The sequence below is a fragment of the Ambystoma mexicanum genome, chromosome 12 (genome assembly GCF_040938575.1).
Source record: "Ambystoma mexicanum isolate Mex_15411 chromosome 12, UKY_AmexF1_1, whole genome shotgun sequence".
Classification (NCBI taxonomy): domain Eukaryota; kingdom Metazoa; phylum Chordata; class Amphibia; order Caudata; family Ambystomatidae; genus Ambystoma; species Ambystoma mexicanum.
Window position 1 is genome coordinate 79,082,365 of NC_090936.1, and position 20,721 is coordinate 79,103,085.

Here is a 20,721-nt window from a genome sequence, read left to right on the forward strand (position 1 = left end):
TGGGGATCTGGTGCCCCCTTGCTTCTGTATGTAGAACATCGTGGTGGTGTTGTCGTTGAAGATCCTCACCACCTTGTCCTTGAGGGACGGAAGGAACGAATTGAGCGCCCAGAACACTGCACGGATCTCCAGAATTTTGATGTGAAGAGACCTCTCCTCCGGGAGCCAAAGGCCTCCTGCGTGGAGACCTCTGTGTGGGCCCACCAACACTCCAGAGAGGCGTCCGTCGTCACCGTCTCCTGAAACAACGGGGTTTGAAAGTCTGTGCCTGTAGTGAGGTGAGCACGGGTGCCCCACCATAGGATCGCCCGACGGAACTCCTCGTCGAGAGGGATCCTGTCCTCGAAGCAGCCCCTCGCCAGAATCCAGCGGGCGTCGAGGAACTCCTGTAGCGGGCGCATCCGAAGTCTGCAAACGGGTACAAGATAGATGCATGAGGACAACATCCCGAGAACGGACTCCAGTCGTCCAGGTAGGGGGTAGACGTGGATCCCCTGCAGGCGCAGCCCCGCTGCCACTGGTGCCAGGCACTTGGTGAAAACCCTGGGTGCTGACTTTAATCCGAACGGTAGGGCTCTGAATTGGTAGTGGCGTCCCTGAACCACAAACCTGAGGAACTTCCTGTGCCGTTTTAGAATGGGGATATGGAAGTCAGCATCCTCCAGGTCCAACGACGATAGGAAGTCACCCTTCTCCAGCTGTCCCAGCACGTGCTGGAGTGTGACCATCCTGAATTTCTGCGCCTTGATGTATTTGTTTAACCGACGCAGGTCCAGGATGGGGCGCCAACCGCCTGTCTTCTTTCTGAAGAGGAAGTACCTCGAGTACACTCCGGAGCCCCGGAGCCTCCTGGGGACGAGCTCGATGGCACCTTTCTTGAGCATCGCCCTTACCTCCAACAGCAGTTGAGGGACGTGATTTTCCTTCCTGGCCACGGGAGGAATGCGAGGGCACTTCTTTTGGAATTCCAGCGAGTGCCTGTTTGCCAGGGTGTCCAACACCCAACTGTCGGTGGAGATGGACTCCCACACGCTGACGAACTTCGTCAGCCGGCCTCCCACCGGGGTGCTTCGGTGGGGGCCCGACAACACGGCCGGGTCAGTCTTGCTTGGAGGCGGCCTTGCCACCTTGGCCTCCCTGGCGACGATGGCGGGATCCCCCTTGCTTGCCGCGACCTCTGTAGGCCTCCTGGGAAGAGGAGCGGGCCGCCTGGCGGTAAGTGGAGGAGCCACCGCTGGAACCTTTGGAGGCACCCTGTCTGCGTCCGAAGCTCCGAAAGGGCCGTCGCTGTTGAAGCACCCCTGAGGCCCGGGCCGTCTCCGAGTCGGTCTTGATGGCCTGTAGAGACTCGTCCACCGCCTTACCAAAAAGGTTGTTGCCGTCGAACGGCATGTCCAACACTCTGGTCTGGACGTCCTGGCGAAAGTCTGTCGCCTTGAGCCATCCTCGTCGTCGGAGGCAAACTCCGTTGCCCAGTTGGCGAAATCCGGTATCGGCAATGTCCGTTGCCACCGTTATGGCGCGATCCGACGCCACCTCGCCTTCCTGCAGAATTTCTAGGGCCTCCGCCCTCTTGTCGTCAGGTAGGAAGTCTAGCAGGGGAGCTATCTTGAACCAGAGCTCCCTATCGTAGCGGGCCACGATCGCTAAGGCATTGGCCGCCTTAATCGTCGTAGCCGCCGACGAGATGACTTGTCGTCCCATGGAGTCCAACTTCTTGGCCTCGCTGTCCGGCTGGGAAGTGGAAGTTGAAGCCGCCGCACCCGCTGCCTTCTTCTTAACCACTGCCGAGACGACAGAGTTTGGCGTGGGCTGGGCCCTGAGGCACAAGGGGGCGGCATCAGGGACTCGGTACATCTTCTCGTACCTGTCCCTCCTGGCGGGCGTCGTGGAAGGGTTCTTGAGGACAGCAAGCCCCTCGTCCCAGATGTTGTCGAGCAAAGGCACCGCGAGGACCGTCTTCCTCTCGGCCTGTCGTCGGTACAGAAACCCTTCCTTTTTTCGTTCTTCAGGGCAGAGCTGGAAGAGCTCGGATGCCCTGGTTATCATGACGTGGAAAGAGCCAATTTCGTCGGCTGGAGAAGCCCGCGGGGTGGGTGATGACGGGATGTCCGCTGTGTCATCGCCGCCGTCATCGTCCGTCCCCGTCGCTGTATCCTCTCTAGGGTCCGGCGAGGGGGATGCGGGGTCCACAGGTCTCGCAGGCACGAAGGGCGGAGAGGGGTGGACTCTCCTCCGCTTGTTCAGAGGGCTTCCTGACGGGCCTGGTTCTGGATCCTCCGTCGGGGTCCGTGGCAATCTCGTTCTTATCTCGGTACATAAGGATTGGATTGCCAACAAAATGGCCGCTGAGCTATCCTGGGGCTCGGGTAATGGCTGCAACGGACGGGACGGCCGCTCCACTGGGCCCTCTTCATCGTCATCTTCGATCACGTCAGCAGGGACCGCCCCCCTGGGATCGAACCTTCTCGAACCTCTCGTTGAGGCCTATGGACCTCTCGTTGAGGCACTTCCCGGTTTCCACCAGCTCCTCCTCAGAGGCTGATTCAGAGTCTGAAATGGCCACCCCGCCCCCCCTCTTTTTCCGCCTGGGACTTCACGGGGGTCTTAACGATGGGCTGGAAAGAGGATTCCCTCCGTGGTGGCAGGGATACTCTGGGCCCGGAGGCCGTTTCCACTGGCGTAGTCTCAGCCGGCTTCGCCAGGGTCGCAGCGACCACTTCGATAGAGGCCTTTGCCGGCTGGATCAAAGCCCTCACCACCTTAGGTGCATCCTGGTTCTTCGCCTTGGGGGGAGGGTCAGCGCCTCGCTCCCCCTTCGAGATCGACCGGGTCCGCTCCAGCGGCTTACCCGGGTTCTCGGACTTCCTCTTCCCCGAACCAGAGCGCTGGCTCGTGGTCGAACGTGCCGGGGAAGTAGCGCCCTGCATGGCAGCCGAAGAGCCCGACCTTTCGGCGCTCCCGGTGACCGCGGACTCGCGGTGCTTGGCCTTCTGTTGGGCCCCCATCGCTGGGGCGCCCTCACAGGATTTAGAAGCCCGCTCAGACTTTTTCTTTGCCTTCTCACCTGCTGTGCCCTTCTCGAGCCAGGCGGCGAGGCGGGAACGGCGATCTTGTTTGGTCCGTTCCGAAAGGTTCTTGCAGAACGCACAGCCTTCTCCACGTGCGTCTTGTCCTCATGAAGGTAGTAGAGACATTGCGAATGCTTGTCCTCCTTGAAAATGTTTTGCAATCCGCATCCAGGGCAGCACCTGAACAGCTTGGATCCGGGCGTCGAGCTTCCCTTGTCCTGGGCCATGTCCGTTGAGGTAGGCCGCAGATCTTCCGGAATCCTCCAAGAGGTGTAAACTCGACGATAACTTCACCCTTGAGGGGCGTAGAAGAATTCTGAAACGGGTCCCCGTTGTCGGAAGTAGAAACGGTGGAGCTTGAGGCTCGATTAAACCGAAAAAATGAGAAAATCTCCTGAAAAAGCGTGAAAACGCAGCAAAAAACTTGAGAGCTAAAGCACTAGGACTCCTAACACTTGAGCGTGCGGTAAAAATCTGAGGATGGCTGCCAGAGGCGGGGCTTAGGGAGAGGGCAGTCATTGGCTGGAGGCAATATGACCCAGAGATCAGTGATTGGTTACTACTAAGAAAGAGATCAGAAACGAAACTGATACTGATTTTTTCTTTACTGAGGATTCCCAGCCTGACGACGGGGAATATTCATGAGCATGTGAATCCATGCCAGACCCCATGCTGGAGAATGGAAAAAGCCCTTGCCCCTTTACTGTTTTCGCCAGTGCGGACTCAGAGAACGGTCAGGCTGTCTAGAACTCCGTTCTTGGAAGCCTCAGAACCTGCCGAACGCCCGCCCCTTGTCAGAGCGTTGATGCGACTGGGTGTGCACCTTGAGCATGGCCTTCGTAAGGGTAGATAAAGACTTCGCAGTTTGTGAACTGTTTTTCTTTTTATCTAGCTCCTCATCGGTGGTGGAGTGAAAGAAGTCACCACCCTCGAATGGAAGGCTCAATATGCGTTCCTGGGCGTCTGGGCTGAACTTAGTAGCCCGAAGCCAGGCAGCCATCATGTCCGTGGCGATGCAAATGGCCCGGCCAGAGGTGTCGATGTGGGCCACGGTGGACTTCATGATGTGCTGCGCCACCAATTTATCCATGGCCAGTCCCGCCTCAAAACGTGCCTGGCTCTGCACTGGAAGTTCTGGGAGGAAGTCGGCTATTTCCCGCCAAAGCCTCTGGTTGACAGCTGCCAGCATGGCATCCGCGATGGACTGACGAAGATGCAGCGAAGCGTTGGAATAAAGCTTCTTCCTGTACGCCTCCAAGATCTTCTCCTTGCCTAGCAGCGCCGAGGCCGACCCAGGCTTTGAGTAGAGTGACACAGCAGCGATCACTGAAGAGTGCGGTGAGGGTGTGCCGACAGCAAGAGTGGATCCCCCTCCATTTGCCTATACTTGGCGTTGAGGCGCTGATTGACAGGCTGGGCCGTGTGGGGCCCTTTTTGGCCAAAGTGACAATGTCTTTCTGCATCGGGATCCCTGTTCTAGCCACAGGGGTTAGAGTGAGAACCTCAGCAAGGACCCCTGCCCCGGCTGTTCGACCTCTGGTCGAGGAAGGCCCAAGTACTCTGCCAGACCTGTGAGCCTTTCATGGAAGGCCTTGGCTGACAATGGCGTGTCAGGGTCTTCTTCCTCATCCGCGTCAACCAGGACATCTGGTCCGGAGCGGGCGGAGGAGTGCTGGGTGCCGATGGCTGTGGTGTGGAGACCAGAGCCTGCAGTGGAGGCTGGTGTGGAACCGCCTGAACTGTGGGAGGCAGTGGAGCTGGAATCGAAGGAGCCTGCAAGGGCAGCGGAGGCTGCGCCGGGGCCTGCAGCGCTGTAGCCATAGGAGGAATGACAATAGGTGCAGGCAGGGGGCCGGAGGGAGCATGTCCATGATCACATCCCAGAGGATGGCCCCTATCTGAGGAGATCTCATGGGAGTGAGGAACTTTTCAAAGAACCTGTCCTCACAGGTGGGTGGGGTGGCAGGTGATGTTGACTGGGAAGCGGGCGGCTACTGGGGCCGGTGCGTACTCTGTCTAACTGGCAGCAGCGTAAACCTACCATGTGATGCAGATGGATAAGCCGTAGGCCACGTACCTGGTCGACACCAGTCCCACCTTGTAACTCGTTCACCCACCTGCTCCGTTCCAAGGTGCAGTATAGGACGAGCGGGCATCTTGTCTGGCACGGCAGCCATCTTGTCGAGCTGCGTGCCACGTGCCAAAGTCGTGGTGCTTGGCTCACTGGGCCCGGCCTCGTCCAGGACTCGTGGCGGTAGAGCATAAGACCTACCCTGCACCTCAGGACGGGGCCTGGTAGGTGTGTTGCCCTCAGTAGTGCTGCGTGCAGGCGCCGCCACGGACATCTGGTCGGTACTAGGGCGTAGCCCCTCGGGTGCACACCTGGTAAAAGAACCTTGCGATCCCCTAGCACTGTCTGCGGAAGGATCTAATGACCCCTTGGCCTGGCGGCCGGTAGCTGAACTAGCCTGGATACCAGTGCTAGTGCGAGAACCTGAAAAGTTCATCTCGCTCAGGTGTTGCCATGGGAAAGAGTCGCTCTTGCGGGGTGCGATGGAAAAAAGCGGACCTACCTTGGGCCTTGACTTATGTCTGAGGAAGTCCTTCAAGTCCTCTGGAGGCAACTTCTCGAAGAGCTCCCTCCACCAAGCTGGCCCGCAGTGTAAGCACGTCACACGCGGACCAACCCTCCCAGCCGTGGTCGAGGCCAAGGCAGCGGAGGCAAAGTGCGTGGGGAATCGGACATAGGGAAGAGCCCCTCCCCGGCTGGACATCTGCTGAAGCCTGATGAAGTCGACATGCGCCAGGGAGGAGTGGGGTGCCAAAGGACAGAGTACCTGATTGATAAAAGAAAACAAAAAGACAGAAGAAAGTATCCAGGGAAGAGCATGTGGGATTACATGGCAGGGGCCAAACCCAGGAGCGCTGGTGATATCGGCCTGTTCCCGTTGACGCGGAAAAGGGAACTGGCTTAGGTGGGCAGAGTCAGGGTCGCACCCTTCTAAATTTAAAGGGGAAAAAGGTTCCATCTCCTGTCCCTATCGAGGGACGCCCAGGCAGTATGGAGGAAAGGGGAAGGGACATAAAAATATAAGGAGGTGGGTGAGGAGAAATAAAGGTGGATGAGAAGATGGTGGGTGGAGTATATCAGGAGGTGGATGGGGACAATTTAATGAGGTTGGTCAAGACAGAAAAGAGCTGTGTGAAGAGTATCAGTAAATTGGTGAAGAAAAAGAATGCTGGTGAAAGCGTGATGGAGAATGGTAGAACAGACCTGGAAATAATCTGGGTAACATTGAAGTTAAAGAGGAGGATGTGGGAGAATATCCGGAGGAGGTGGGTATGTTTTCAGTCATTGGCAAAGAGATTTTTATTTATGTATTTATTTATTCTGCAGTTGTATGGCGCTTATACACAAGTGTTTCCAGGCCTCACAAGACAAAAACGCGTGTGGGGGGAGGGACACATAGGAAAAAGAAAAACAGATAAGGTGATAAGTGCAGGGTACCGGGGTGGGGGTGGAGTTTGTGTAGGGGGAGGCAGAAGGATGGGAGGGGGTGAAGGGCTGAAGTGGCGGGCCCAAGGGGGTGAGAAGTGCTGAAGGGGCCAACAAGGGCAAGTGCCAGGGGAGAAGGGGAGATGGAAAAATGAGTGCAGTGGAAAGGGTGGACTAGATTCAGGTTAATCCGGGGAAGGGGGCCTGAGGACAAGTGCTGAAAGGGGATGCTGAGGGAGACAGGTCAGGGGCGGCTGGCACCTGTATGACTCGGGAAGGACCAGGCACAGGTCCCAGCAGCAGTAGGACAATTAGCAGGGCAGGGGGAGAAAGAAGGAAGAGGATGAAAGGTGGGCAGAGAGTGCGTTCCAGAGGGAGGAACCTGCTGAGGAAAGGGATCTACTCCCACTCCCTGTTTTCTGAAGCATCTGACCTGCAGAGGGCTGGAGCTAGAGGACCATCTAGCGGGGAGGTACTTAGGGAGAGAAAGATGGATGTAGAGAGGTCCGAGACAGCCTTGTGGATGATGCAAAGGGTCTTGAATTTGATCCATGAATGGCACCGTGAGCCAGTGGAGAAATTTCAAGGTTGGAGAGATGTGGTCCCTGGGTTTGAGGCCAAGGAGAAGTCTTGCAGCTCTATTCTGGATAAGTTGAATAGGGTGAAGGGAGGAAAGAGGCAGATTGAGGAAGAGTCTATTGCAGTAGTCCAGCCTAGAGAGAACCAGAGCTCTGGAGACATTGAACTTCTGGGGGAAGGTGAGGAAAGTGAGAATGCCTCTGAGGAGGTGGAGCTGAAAGTTGGACTTCTTGGCAAGGTCGGTGATAAGCGGACAGAAAGAGAGATGAGTCAAAGACGACCCCAAGGTGTTTAGCCTCACAGGAGGGGGAGGGGGCCCAAGGTCGGTGGCCAGAGAGTGGGTGGGAAGCAGGGAGCCGGCATCCCATTGAGAATTATCTTCGTCTTACTAGAATTAAGACAGAGATCGTTGGATGAGCACCACACTTGGATAGCAGACAAGGCATGAGAGAGGAAGGAGAGGCAGAGGAGGAAGGAAGCTCAAAGGACAACCACGGCCCAGTCCTTGATGCCAAGGGTATCATGGAGATGATTTATGAGGATGGAGTGGTTGACTTTTTCAAAAGCAGATGAAAGATCGATAAGAACAGAGGGAGAGTTTGAGTCCCGATTCGAGAGCAGGTCTTCACAAGTGTTCAGGAGAGCAGTTTGTGCCTATGGAAGCTCTGAAACCGGACTGGTGATCATGGCGGAACCCAGCCAGGGTGATAGTTAGCCAGGCAAGAAGGGTCAGCTGATGGCTTTTTTTAGGAGAGGGTGCACAAGGGAGTGCTAGAGAGGTTGGGTGAAGGAATGATTACAGAGGTCGGCCAAGGCTGGGGCGAGAGGGGTGATGTTATCCTTGATGGTTCTAAAAAAACAGGAGAGCACCTGTTTGGAGGAGACGTTCATATAGCGGACAACTCTAGTGACCTCGTCCGGTGTAATGGGAGAGAAGGAAGAGGGTATGGGCGGAGGACCGGGGGGCCAAGAGAGGCAAGGGACGGTGGAGATGGCGAGGGGAGTAAAAGACAGCGAGAACAGGATGTCCAGAGTTTTGGAGAAGTAGGAAGCCAGTGCATTGCATAGGGCCTTTTCAGGTGAGGTTGCATGGGGGTGGGGTGTGGGGGGAGGACTGCAGTAGGATTATCAAGTTCCTTGCAGATTTTAAAGATTTCACTTGTGTTATTGGTGGCACCAGTGATACAGGCTTGGTCATCGACCCTCTTCTTGGAACAGATGGTGAGTTGAGATTGCCTTTGGAGCAGGCCAGTTTGTCAGAGGATGTACCGGAGGCCTGCCATTTCCCCTCTGAAGCTTTGCACTTGAGTTTCACAGCTGCCAAGTCGGAGTCATACCAAGAGTTGCGTTTGGAGGCAGGCTTCATGACGGGCAAGGATGTCCGGGGTGTTAGAGATAGAGGGATGGAGGTTAGCAAGAGCAGAGTCAGAAGGAGAGTCGAAGGCAGGGGCGGGAGGAGGGATGAAGGTGGAGGTAAATGCAGTGATTGACACGCTTCATCGGTCGGAGAGAGTGGTCAGACCAGGAGAGGGGGGTAGTAAGAGGGATGTCTGTAAAGATGAGTGCATTCAGTGTGTGCCCAGCACTGTGGGTTGGGCCAGAGGGAAGACTAGTGCAGGAAAGAGAGTCAGAGAGGTCACGAACGAGTGTAGTGGCCAAATCTGAACAGTCAAGGTGGATGTTTAAGTCCCCAAGGAAGAAGTTTGGGGGAGGAGGCAAAGAGAGAGGAGGAGAGGTCTGGCCACTCCAATATGAAGGTGGGTGCAGGGGGCCTGTAGAGGGCGGCGAGAGTGAGGGAGAGGGTAGGGGGGACAGCCTACAGACAAGGCATTCAAAGGAGGAATAGGATTGAGTGGGGATATTGATGGCACAAACCCACACTGGGAAAATCGGAGCCACTCCACCACCAGGCGGGACGAACAGGATCTTGTAGCCCTCGGGGAGAAGAGTGTCAAAAGCAGTGACAGCTAGCCTTGAACAACGTCAGTGAGTGCAAGCACGTCAAGGTCTTCAAGGAGGCGAGAGATGTTGGACCTACTTGATCACCTTAAGAAGTTAGGCATGAGAAACCCTAAAACCTGAGGCTATGACGCAAGGATTTGGGAACCCCTGAAAAAAATAAAGGACTAAAGAATCTGACCCAGAGGTCATTAGAAATCTTTGGTTGAGCATTTTATTTCCCCCCTCAATTATGTTACCATGGCCGTACCCAGGTTCTATTTAGAGCATCCATCATATTTATTTTATTAGGTGAAGGCCCCCTTTTTCCTTGTTGTTTTGGCCATCCTCTGTACACTTAGCCTCAATAAAACTTTGTTTAAAAGAGAAAAAGAAAAATATGTTTGGATAATCAGTTTAGAGAGTGAAAGAGAGAGAAGAGACATGCAGGGTCCGATAGTTTCAGTGTGAGAAAGTGAAATGGGATCCATTTGCAAGAGGCTAGTGGTAGGAGCATGAGAAGGACACCAGGCCTTTCCCATGCTGGTCTATGACTTAATGCTTTGTAATGACGTCCATGCTTCTTCAGAAGCCTTGCTATTACATGTTACAATCTGCTATATGTAGTTTCAGGTTTGTCTGCCCATCAAGACTTCGGACTACTCCCCTGCAGTAACACTCAAATTCTATGTTCAAACACAATAGGTCTACCAATTTAGCCCTCCACACATGCCACATCAAGAACTCTCTCAACAGACATCAAACATCAATACACTATACCTCTACAGCCAACTTAATACCATACCCCGGCCCAATGAACCCTAGCACCATGGGCACAGGTCGCGATCCTTTTGACACACATGCCTCTCTATTCTGAAGCATGCATCAACAGAACAGCAAAGCTAGCTTGCATTTTCCCCTCCCTCCCCACTAACTTTATCCATTTGACTCTTTCACATCGACCAGGGTGCTTGGAGACCAGTGGAGCACAGTATGCATCCTAATATAACAGTAATCAACAACTGTAGAAAAGCTTTCATGTAAGCCTCCAATTTACTATGTGTTTTAAGCTCAGCATTTTTAAACTGTAGAAAGTTCTATCATTCAAATATTTTCTTAGCTCGAACCACAGTTCTTTCCCTACTCCTTTTGCAGCTAGAACTGTAAATAAGGTTTTAACTAAATCCAAGTATTGTACATGGTCTCCATCACTCAACTCACCCCATTGCAAATTTGTTGGAGAAATAGAAAAAAGTAAAATTTTGCTTTCCCAGCCAGTGATCCCTTACGTCTTCAAGTAGCAAATATAACATTTTCAATTTATTTTAGGTTTATCAAGTGTTTTATTGCTTATGCTTCAGAGCACTGCGATTGTTTGGCCCTTGACAATATTTAACATTTTCTCGTGGTTGCACATGTTGAAAAAAGTCCAGAATTAGTTTTTTGGAGCGAAAAGAGCACCCTAACATATTATGCAAACATCAATGTAAAATACGCCTTAAAATTGTTACCTGCGATAGTGGTGGTTCATACAAATCTAGCTGTAGCCGCTGAACGACCTCTAAGAAATCTTCAGCATGAAAACATATTACATCTTTGGTTATTCGAGGCTGATCAGGCCTAAAAGAAAAATGATAGAAATTCAACAGTGCACAGAAAACGTTTTTGTTGCATTGGAATATATGAAGTGTTGCAAATCAGGATGTGATCGAAGACACTTGGCAGCTGAAACAAACAATGCTGTGAATGGAAAAAGGAGGTCCAGGTTAGACGACTTAAGGCCTCATCACCGGTTGGGTGGAGTGGTAAAAATGCGGCGGTAACGCTATCACCGCTGTGCACAATCACGAGTTTGGGCAGAAAGTTTGTGATTTACCCCCAGCTTTGAAATGGAGGTAAATCTGTCCGCTTTCTGTCAATTTTTGCGCCAAATATACCCTCAGAGTCGGTCCTATGGACTCTGGAAGAAATTAGCAATTCGGGATCCGGCACTAATAGCAACGGACCAAGTTGCGGTAACGTTATTTGCGTTGGGTGTTATCCCAGCAGATTTACGGCCGGGATACCGCCCAACTTGTGATGACCCCCCCTAATTGAGGGCAAAAGTAAAGATGATTTGAACAGATAGAAACTTTTTTTTCCTACTTGCCAGATGTTTTGCACTGGCAACATTTTAGTTTTAAATTTTGTTTGCACCATCCTACTAAGGTCTAGGCTTTATTAGATTTCAGCATGATTGAATACATCACCCTCCCAGAAAAAAATGCGTTTTTATAAAAGATAGGCAGACAAAATGCCAGTCCTTTTTCTCCCAAATGATAATTAAAGTGATAACTAGGATTTTCTTTTGCTCAATCTTTGAAAATAGCCCAACATGATGATTTTTCTGAAAAATTGCAAGGTGCCCATTCTGTGTTAATGGCACCAACAAAATCACTACTTTGTGTTTTCCAAAACAGGTCGAGATTATCAAAATGCACATTTTTAACAGGCAGTGCTCCGTATAAGATTCTGTTGTTTTAGTATTTTACTCCCCATTTTTTAAAGTTGTTAGTAAAGTTTTTTTAGCAGTAAAAAGGGAAGTCTCTTTCAAAATGGTTGTGTCTTTATAAGCAAGTGAAAATAAGTTAACTGTAAAACAAAAATGTTTGTAATAATTATGTTTCTTTGCATCAAGTTATTCATGCACATTAAAATATGCATTTGTAGCTCTTCAGGTCAGGCAGTAATAATGAGAGTATCTTCCTGTGGCACTATGTGTACTCCTGGTCCATACATATTCATGGAGCTGTGTGGGGGAAGCCAAGGGGACAAACTCCTATGTGTCTGTTTCCTATTTTTTGTTGAGAGTATTTTTACTGCCGTTTTTATTTTTGGGGAGCATTTGCCTATTTTTAGGGAGCAAAAGTGGCTGATCCATATCTGTAGGGCTGTTAACAGGTTAATTTTTCCCATTAGTTTATACAGGTTTATTGAATCAGTGAAAAAAGAAGGAAAACATTTGAACATTATAGGTTACTTATCACAAGAAATAAGTGTCCAGCATTCATATATTTCATAGATTCACGAGTTTGTTGAAGTTACGCGTCAGCTTAAGAAAATAATCGATTAAGAAAAATGCAGCAGCATAGCTATCTTTTTCCTCTCTTCACACTAACTGAATACACTCCAGTCTCTCTCAGATTTTCAGAGTGCATTGAGAACATGCAAATGCCAGCGGTGTGAGGTACAAATCCCAGAGACGCAATATAATCATAGAGACCATTATGAAAAGCAATAACATGGGTCATTTTATCGTGCAACCCAATTCCTAGCATAGTTAGTTATCCATCCTGATTACCTCTACTACACACACATCTATGCCAAAACATAGTTTCTGATTTGTCTCACTCCAGGGTGGTGGGGTGGATTATATATATAGGTAGAAAAATAACTATGCTGAATAATTTCACTTGTAAGCTAGTTATATTTCTCAGGCATCACATTTTCTTTTTTACATTTTATTTTCAAAAAGTTCATATCATAGAAATATATGTACAATAATATAACATCATGCACTAACCATATCAAAACCAACAAAACTATATACATCAGAAAACACCCCCCTCCCCTCAAGGAGTCACATTATAATCAATAAACAGGTCTAATACAATAAAGGAAATTTGCCCCAAATCTTATTAAATAACGCATCCTTCTTTTCTCTCCGATACAGCACTCTATCCATATCCGCTAGAGAATGCATCTCTGCAATCCACTCCTCAATAGTAACAGGAGTAGATGTTTTCCATTGTCTCAAAATTAGTTTCTTCCCCACCATTGCCCCTCGAAAGATCCATTTCTTCTGAGAAGTAGTCAGGTTGTCCAACAAATCCCCACTACCCAGTACTATGATCTTAAAATCCATACGAACCTTCTCTCCAAGAATCTTTTCACAGATCTGTTCAAATTCAAACCACAGACCCCTTACCCTTGAGCACTCCCACAACATATGCTCAAAGGTGCCCACCTCATGTAAGCATGCCCAACATTCAGAACTGTTACACATACCCCTCTTCATCATTATCTCAGGCGTCCAGTATGTCCTATTCAAGATCTTTATTTGACGCGACCTGTCTGAAAGACTCAAAGAACACAGCGTCACATTCTCACAAATACACATCCAATCATCCTCTGTAATGTCTTCACCAATTCTCTCATTCCAATCTAATCTTAAAGCATCATTAGCCTGATAATCGGACACAACCAGTCTATAAACATAACTAACTAGGCCACATCCACTCACCCCAGGCTCCCAACCAAGCATGTCTGTATTGATTTTCCTTTCCATATCCACAGCCCCCACCGCCCTCCTGATCTTCCGATAATCTGCCAGGCGAAAAGTAGGAATGTCAAACTTCAACTGTATCTCCCTAGCCGTCATCCAATTCAAGCCACTGAACAGATTGCCAATCCACCGCACCCCAGCCAGGTACCACTCATGCCAGAACAAAATGTTTCCCTCATGTGTAATACTTGGATTCAGCCAAACGGAAGCACTCGGATCTTTCAGAGCATTGAAACCCAAACACTCACACAATGCCACCCATGAGTTCCGCAAACTCCTGATCAGTGGGCCTACCATCTCAGCTCGACGTGGCTTACTGGTCAACACAGCCCCAGGCGACAAAGGGCCTACATGGCTAGACTCAGCACACACCCAATCGTCATGCTCCGATTTGAGAAAAGCGAATATATTCCGTGCCATAAAAGCCAGATGGTATGCCTTGAAATTAGGGACCCCTAGCCCACCCTTGGACAAAGGCAATTGCAGTTTGCTAATTTTCAGACGCGGAGGTTTGCGATCCCACAGAAACTCCTGCATAAGTCTATCTAACTCACGCCAAAAATGTTTTCCAATGTCTAATGGAACCATACTCAGAACGAAGTTTACTCTAGGAGTCGACACCATTTTTTAAGCATTCAGCTTCCCCCAAAGGGAAAGGTTCAACAAACACCATCTATCCAAATCCAATTTGAAATTATTACACACCATAGTCATATCTACATTCACAAAATCAGCAACAGTGGGCAAAATCCAAACCCCCAAGTACAGTAGTTTATCAGCACACCACTTAAAGCCCAGTCTGGTAATAAATTGTTTGTCACACAGCGGCACCAATGGTAAAACCTCTGATTTTGCCCAGTTGATCTTGTATCCAGAGCACTGGTGAAAGGCCTCGAGAATGTTCATAAGAACCGGCACTGACTCTCCAAGGTTCTTGAGGACCAATAATAAGTCATCTGCGTATAACCAAATTTTTTGCTGCATTCCCCAACAATTTATGCCCTGTAAACCCTCCTCATTTCTCAAATTTATAGCCAAAGGTTCAATACTAAGTACAAATAACAAAGGTGACAATGGGCATCCTTGTCTTGTGCCACGTTCCAATTCAAAAGGGTGGATCTCAGACCATTAGTTTTAACATCAGCTGTAGGCCTAGTATACAGCAGTTTAATCCATGAACAGAATTGAATCCCAAAACCCATCTTGTCCAATACTTTAAACATGAACTGCCAATCAACCCTATCGAACGCCTTCTCCGCATCAAGTGATAGAACAGCCGAGTCTTCCGACAACTCTGACGCTTTCGCGATAGTACAAAGCAGTGTACGCATGTTACTGGACGTCATCCTACCTTTAACAAAACCAGACTGATTCCGATCTATCAATTTAGGCAAAAGATTTTCTATTCGCAGAGCTAGAATCTTAGCCAGAATCTTATTGTCCACATTAATTAAACTAATCAGTCCGTAACTGGACGCCAGTGATTCATCCCTGTTTTTCTTTAAAAAGACAGAAATAGTAGCTTGTCTAGTAGTGTCAGGAAGTATACCCCTAGCCTTTGAGGTCTTATACATGTCCGTCAATAGCGTCAACGCAGAGTTAGGTAACCACCTATAGAATTCCACTGGCAGTCCATCTGGCCCCGGAGACCAACCAACATTCAATTTCGAAATTGCCTGTTTGGCCTCCTCAACCGTGATATCTCCCTCTAGTAAAGAAATATCTGGAACTTGAACCCCCTCCAATAAATCTCCATTCTCTGCATCAATATGGGTTTCATTCTTATACAATTCCTCATAAAACTGTCTGAATACCTCATTTATACCTTCCGGAGAGAAAGTGACCTGGCCATTAGAGTCTGTAATAGACATGATCAAGCGCTCAGATTCGCTCAACCTCAATCAATACGCTAACCAGCGATCACATTTCTCCCCATGTTCAAAATAAGCACATTTTTGATGAAAATACCTCTTATCCACCCTATTAGATATCAGCTCCCTCAACTCTCTTTTCAACCTTTTTAGCTCGGGAAGCAAGTCCACTCTCGTAGGATCCATCAGAACCCCAGACAAGTCCCTAATCTTCAGTTCCAGTACATTCTGTGTATTGTCCCATTTTCTCTTCAAACCACTCGCCAGACTAATAAACATACCCCGAACCGTGCACTTGAATGCCTCCCATATCATACCAGATCCTACTTCACCAGTACAATTCTCCTCAACAAAATAGTCAATTTCAGTCGCAATTTTGTCCATCTCATCTAGATTGTCCAACAATATAGTATTTAGTCTCCAAGATTTTGATCTACACAAAGTGTAACTCCTCTTCAAATCCACCGAAACATGTGCATGGTCAGTCAGCACAATATTACCCATATCACTCCTTTTATAGTTTTGCAACATGTCTCCTGCCATCAAAATCATATCAATTCTGGAATACGTAGCATGTGCACTGGAATAAAAAGCATATTCTCTCACTGAAGGATTGTCAATCCTCCAACAGTCCTTCAGATTATGTTCCTCCAGCAGATCCCGAAAAGCCAGAGATTGCATGTCAACCCTCCTGCAATGTCTGGTACTACTCCTGTCCATAGCTGTATTGAAGTCCCCCCCTAAGATTATGTTACTGGACTTCAGGTTTTGAATTGTTTGAGCCACCTTTCTGAAAAAGGTACCATCATCCGACGTCAGAGCATAAACATTACAAAAAGTCACTTCTTTACCCTGAATATTAGTTAAAATAGCAACCATTCTACCTTCCCTGTCACATATTTCTTTGACAACCTTGATCGTTGCATGCTTCCTAATAAGAATAACCACACCCCTGGACCGTGACTCAAAAGATGAACCATAAGCCCTCCCTGCCCAACCTTTCCTCAAAGCATCCAAATCACCTTTCAAAAGGTGTGTCTCCTGGAGAAAATAGACCTCTCCTTTTAAGTCATTCAGATAAGCCAAAACTTTCCGTCTTTTCTGTATATTGTTCAGACCATTCACATTCCAGGAGACAACTCGCATTTGATCCCCCATTTTCAAACACAGCTTATCCTCCCCCGGCCGATGCAAAAGTGATCCCTGCAACCAACCTTCAAAATTATTTGTGACCCCACCAGGAAATGCCAACCCCCCCCTCTGAAACAGATGCAAAACACTAAGAACAGCTTATAGAAAAAAATTCTAAAACACATTCCAAGAAGCCCAACACCCTGGACTCCTCTCCTAAATAACCCGAACTCCCCAATAAAACCCCTATAACCCAAAAAGGGCAACCTTAAAGTTAACTCGATCAAATTACATCAACAACTCAATATCACAGCAATAACCTCAACGTAAATCCACAACAGTTCCACCACCACAATCCGATCCATACAGAAACACACCGCCTCCCCACAAGGCCATATCCCACACTCGAAGCAAGCTGGTCACTTCCACCACAGTAACCTCAGCATTAATTCAAGACTGCCTCCTCCACCTTAAATCACCATTCACCACAACCGAGAAATGACACTATTTTGAGAGTCCCAAAATAAATGAAGCATTGAATAAATAATCAATAACTAGACCGAATCAACATTGATGCAGCCCCAATTAGACAAACAATGTAAAACACATAAAGCTACCCACATGAACAAAATGAAACACCATGCACAAGGAAAACACCAAACATGCATCGAATATGTCCATCAAATACTGATGATGTCTCTGAGAAATCAAGGCATTCAAAGTGACGTGTCACATAAATGCAACTAGCGTCCCCCACATCACCCCAACCTTGCAATTTGAAGTATCAGTCAATGCCATCATAAAATAGGAAGCACATTGCATAATTAAAGCTCCAACATTAACACAACAAAATGTCATGAGTATGACCCAATCCAATTAAAGGTGACGGGCACAGGCACTCCAAAACATTCCATTTTGACGGAGAGAGAATTGCTAGCAAACAACTTCGAGAGTAACCCATATGACTGATTTCCTGATGCCAGTCTCGCTACCGCAGACATTAAAAGAAAACAAGGCCTACAATAACCATGTGCCAATGGTCAATGTGTGTCAAAATTCACTAAAAGTCCAGGACATGAGCAATGATTCCACAAAACTAGATCTGCTCAACATATAATTAGCACTCCTGAACATTTCGCAGTATTACTGCCCCACTAAAGCATCCATGACAACTAGATAGCAAAAGCTAGCCATTACACATATGAAAACACCCAAACAGCACCCTCCAACATCCGACTATCACTCCAGTTCCCACAAAATCCCGACTCACCACCGCATCATAGTTGTACATTCTGATCCTGCCTTGAGTGGAGAAAAGTTGTTAAAAACAACAGGATTCAAATGACCCAACTCACGGACACCCAGTACAAAATGGAAACCCACCAGAATTCCCAAAACACCAAGTAAAATCATGTACAAGCTGTTGTAGTTGGTGATTATAACATTTCAACCCGTCTAGTGGTTAGCGGCTACAATACCAATAAATGGTTTAACAACATACTGAGTAAATATATGTCTTTTCGGAGCACTTTTGTTCACCTCGTAACCTATCAAGCGTTGGTAAACATGCAGGAGGAAGAAAGCTGCTGAAAGGAAAGAGAAACCAGTCCGCCGGCTAAACCCAAAAGGCATCACATTTTCTGTAGATTAAAATGCTTGTTTGATTACCTTTCCCAGCAGTATTATCTAGCCAGGACAATGAAGAGATATTTTCCTTGCCTAACGAGGTTCTCAAGTACTGCTTGACCGACCTATGCATCTGACCTAGCATCAGTATACATGCAGTAGTACTGACAAACTCCATTATTTTCCCAAGGTAGGCTTGCAGATTTTCAGATAGAGGCATATTCCCGAGAAAGGTTGTTGTAGTTGCCTTTCCTCGAGTAGTATGTTCAACATCTTGGAATTTATCGTTTAGCTTCTTTGAATGAAAACTCCAATTAGGGAAGAGGAAGTACTGACAGCTGTTTCAGCACTGAAGAGCAGGAAAAAGCCTGGGTCCTGACTTTCTCCATCAGGTTTTTTCAAACTTCATTTAGAGGTTTGGGCTCATTTGCTTTGTAGAGCATTTAATGCAGTGGTAGCATTGAATCAGTACCCAGAGAGCAGGAACTCGATAATGATATGCCCAATATCACTGATGGATAACTCCTGTAAGATTTCTGCAAAAATCATATTGGATAGGTTACAATCTTGGGTTTAATGATATGATTGTCACGGTTCCCTGTGCCTCCTGCTGGTCTGTCTGGCAAAGATGGAAACATCCTTGGCACATAGTGTCCATTGTTCCCTCTATGACCCATTTTGCCACCTCCAAGATGGCGACCGCAACAAGCCCTACGCTTGCATGCCTCATTAATCATGACTGCATGTACGCTTTAATCAGTACAGTGGCCGTAGGACCAACGTCCAACTATTTCAGACACTGATGCACACATACCTGTGTGTTTCAATGCTAAGATATTGTTTTCTTCCTAAGCTCAGTGCGGTTTCTCACCTCGTTGCTATCTGTAGTTCTGCCTACCTTTTTGCCTTTTCCTTCGTTTGCCTCCAGCTGCCTTGTTTTGTCCATTTCCCCATGCCTCTTTATTCCTGCTGGTTTGGCCTCTAGTCTGCTAGACCCTTTTGATTCTCTGCTCCAGCTCCTCTCTGAGTCCCTTCTTCCTCTTCATACGAGAACCTGCTCCAGCCTCTTATTTCCTCCTTTCTGCATGTCATCCTGTTCGGACTCATTCCTGGAATCAGAATATTTCCTGCAACGACCCAAGAATTCCGTCAACCTTTAACTCATTGTCCCCCCCCTGTTTCTGGAGATTCACTCAAGACGCTACCCAGTCGGTGTTGATCAAGGTGGTGTCCAGAGAGGACCGCCATTTCCTCAAGACTCCAATTTTCGACAGTGACGCCGGACCAGCTCACGCATCTGCTGCATGTCAAGTCTCAGGTGAGCCATAAACCTAACAATGATGCCCATCCAGGTGGGTTTTCTATCAGGCCTGGGCACTGCTACTAAGCCTTGAAACTCCATCTCGTTGCCACCAGATCGCCATTATAGATCAAAGAACACATTTATGTGGCCTTTATGGATCTGGTGGCGGCCTTTGATTATGTAGATCTCAACAAATGATGTCTAACTTTTCGGGATATGGGGATGCCTGCAGACTAGCTATGGGACTTTATTGCAGTCCACCAGAATTAGGAACAAGTTACTTACCTGAAACTATTGTTCTCCAGCATGGGTCTGGCATGGATTCACATGCTCATGAATGTTCCCCCTCGTCAGGTTGGGACATCTCTGTAAAAAAAAAGTTTCACTTTCACTTAAAAACTGTATTTCTCCTTTAAACCAATCACTGTCCTCTGGGTCATACTGCCCCCATCAAATGACAGTCCTCTCCCTAAGCCCCTATTCTGGCAGCCATCATCAGATTTGGTAAGCACGTAAAGTGGCAGTATGACCAAGAAGAGCCACAGAGGGAACAGAGGGAGAGTTTGCATGTGAATCCATGCCAGACCTATGCTGGAGAAGAACAAGTTACTTATCTTACCTGGTAACGTTCTTTCAATGGGATGTTCCTCCGACGTATTGCACATCTTTGACAGTAATGACCGCAGCACAGTTGTGGTCATTACTGTCAAAGATGTGGAATATGTCGGGGGACACAATCCCTTCGAACAACAGTTACAGGTAAGTAACTTGTTCCTTCTGCCGCATGGGGTCTGGCATGGATTCACATGCTCATGAACAACGAATATATAGCAGTACAACATTACACAACCACGGGAGGTGGCAAGGCTCAACAGAAACAAATATCTCTTACGTCTGGAACAGACTCACCTCAAGCGAACAGGTTGCGTAGCACTGCTTGGACTCCTCCCTGGAATCCCTGTCGACGCAGTAGAACTTCGTGAATGTGTGCGTGGACTTCCACATAGCAGCCCTGTAGATGTCCAGCAGGGGCACACCAGACAGGAACGCCGTTGTTGCAGCGCTCGCTCTGGTGGAATAGTCTCTCGGACGGCCGGGGCAGCGGTCGGTTGGCCAACCAATGACAGTGTGTGATGCAGCCAGAGAGCCATCGTGAGATGGAAGCCTTGGACAAGGCCTTCCCATGGTTCACAGAAAACTATTTGTGCGTGTCACGTAGTACTTCAAGGCATGAGAAACGACCATCCTGAAGTTTTGGGACTTGAGGTACTTGTTGAGACGCCGCAGGTCTAGAATGGGCCTCGAGCCCCTGGTCTTCTTTCTGACTAAGAAGTATCTGGATTAGACTGCAGAGCCCCAGAGTCGTCTTGGAACTAGCTCTA

The 20,721-nt window shown here is 48.4% G+C and overlaps 1 protein-coding gene across 2 annotated transcripts in view; it reads right to left on the bottom strand.

Moving 5' to 3' along the window:
- RSBN1L (round spermatid basic protein 1 like) overlaps positions 1 to 20,721 on the bottom strand; it is a 473,016-nt gene that overhangs the window by 66,997 nt on the left and 385,298 nt on the right. For both annotated transcript variants that reach the window (XM_069628044.1, XM_069628045.1), the window contains exon 7: positions 10,596 to 10,704. In XM_069628044.1, coding sequence (XP_069484145.1) covers positions 10,596 to 10,704 — 109 coding nt within the window. The remainder of the gene's footprint in view (positions 1 to 10,595; positions 10,705 to 20,721) is intronic.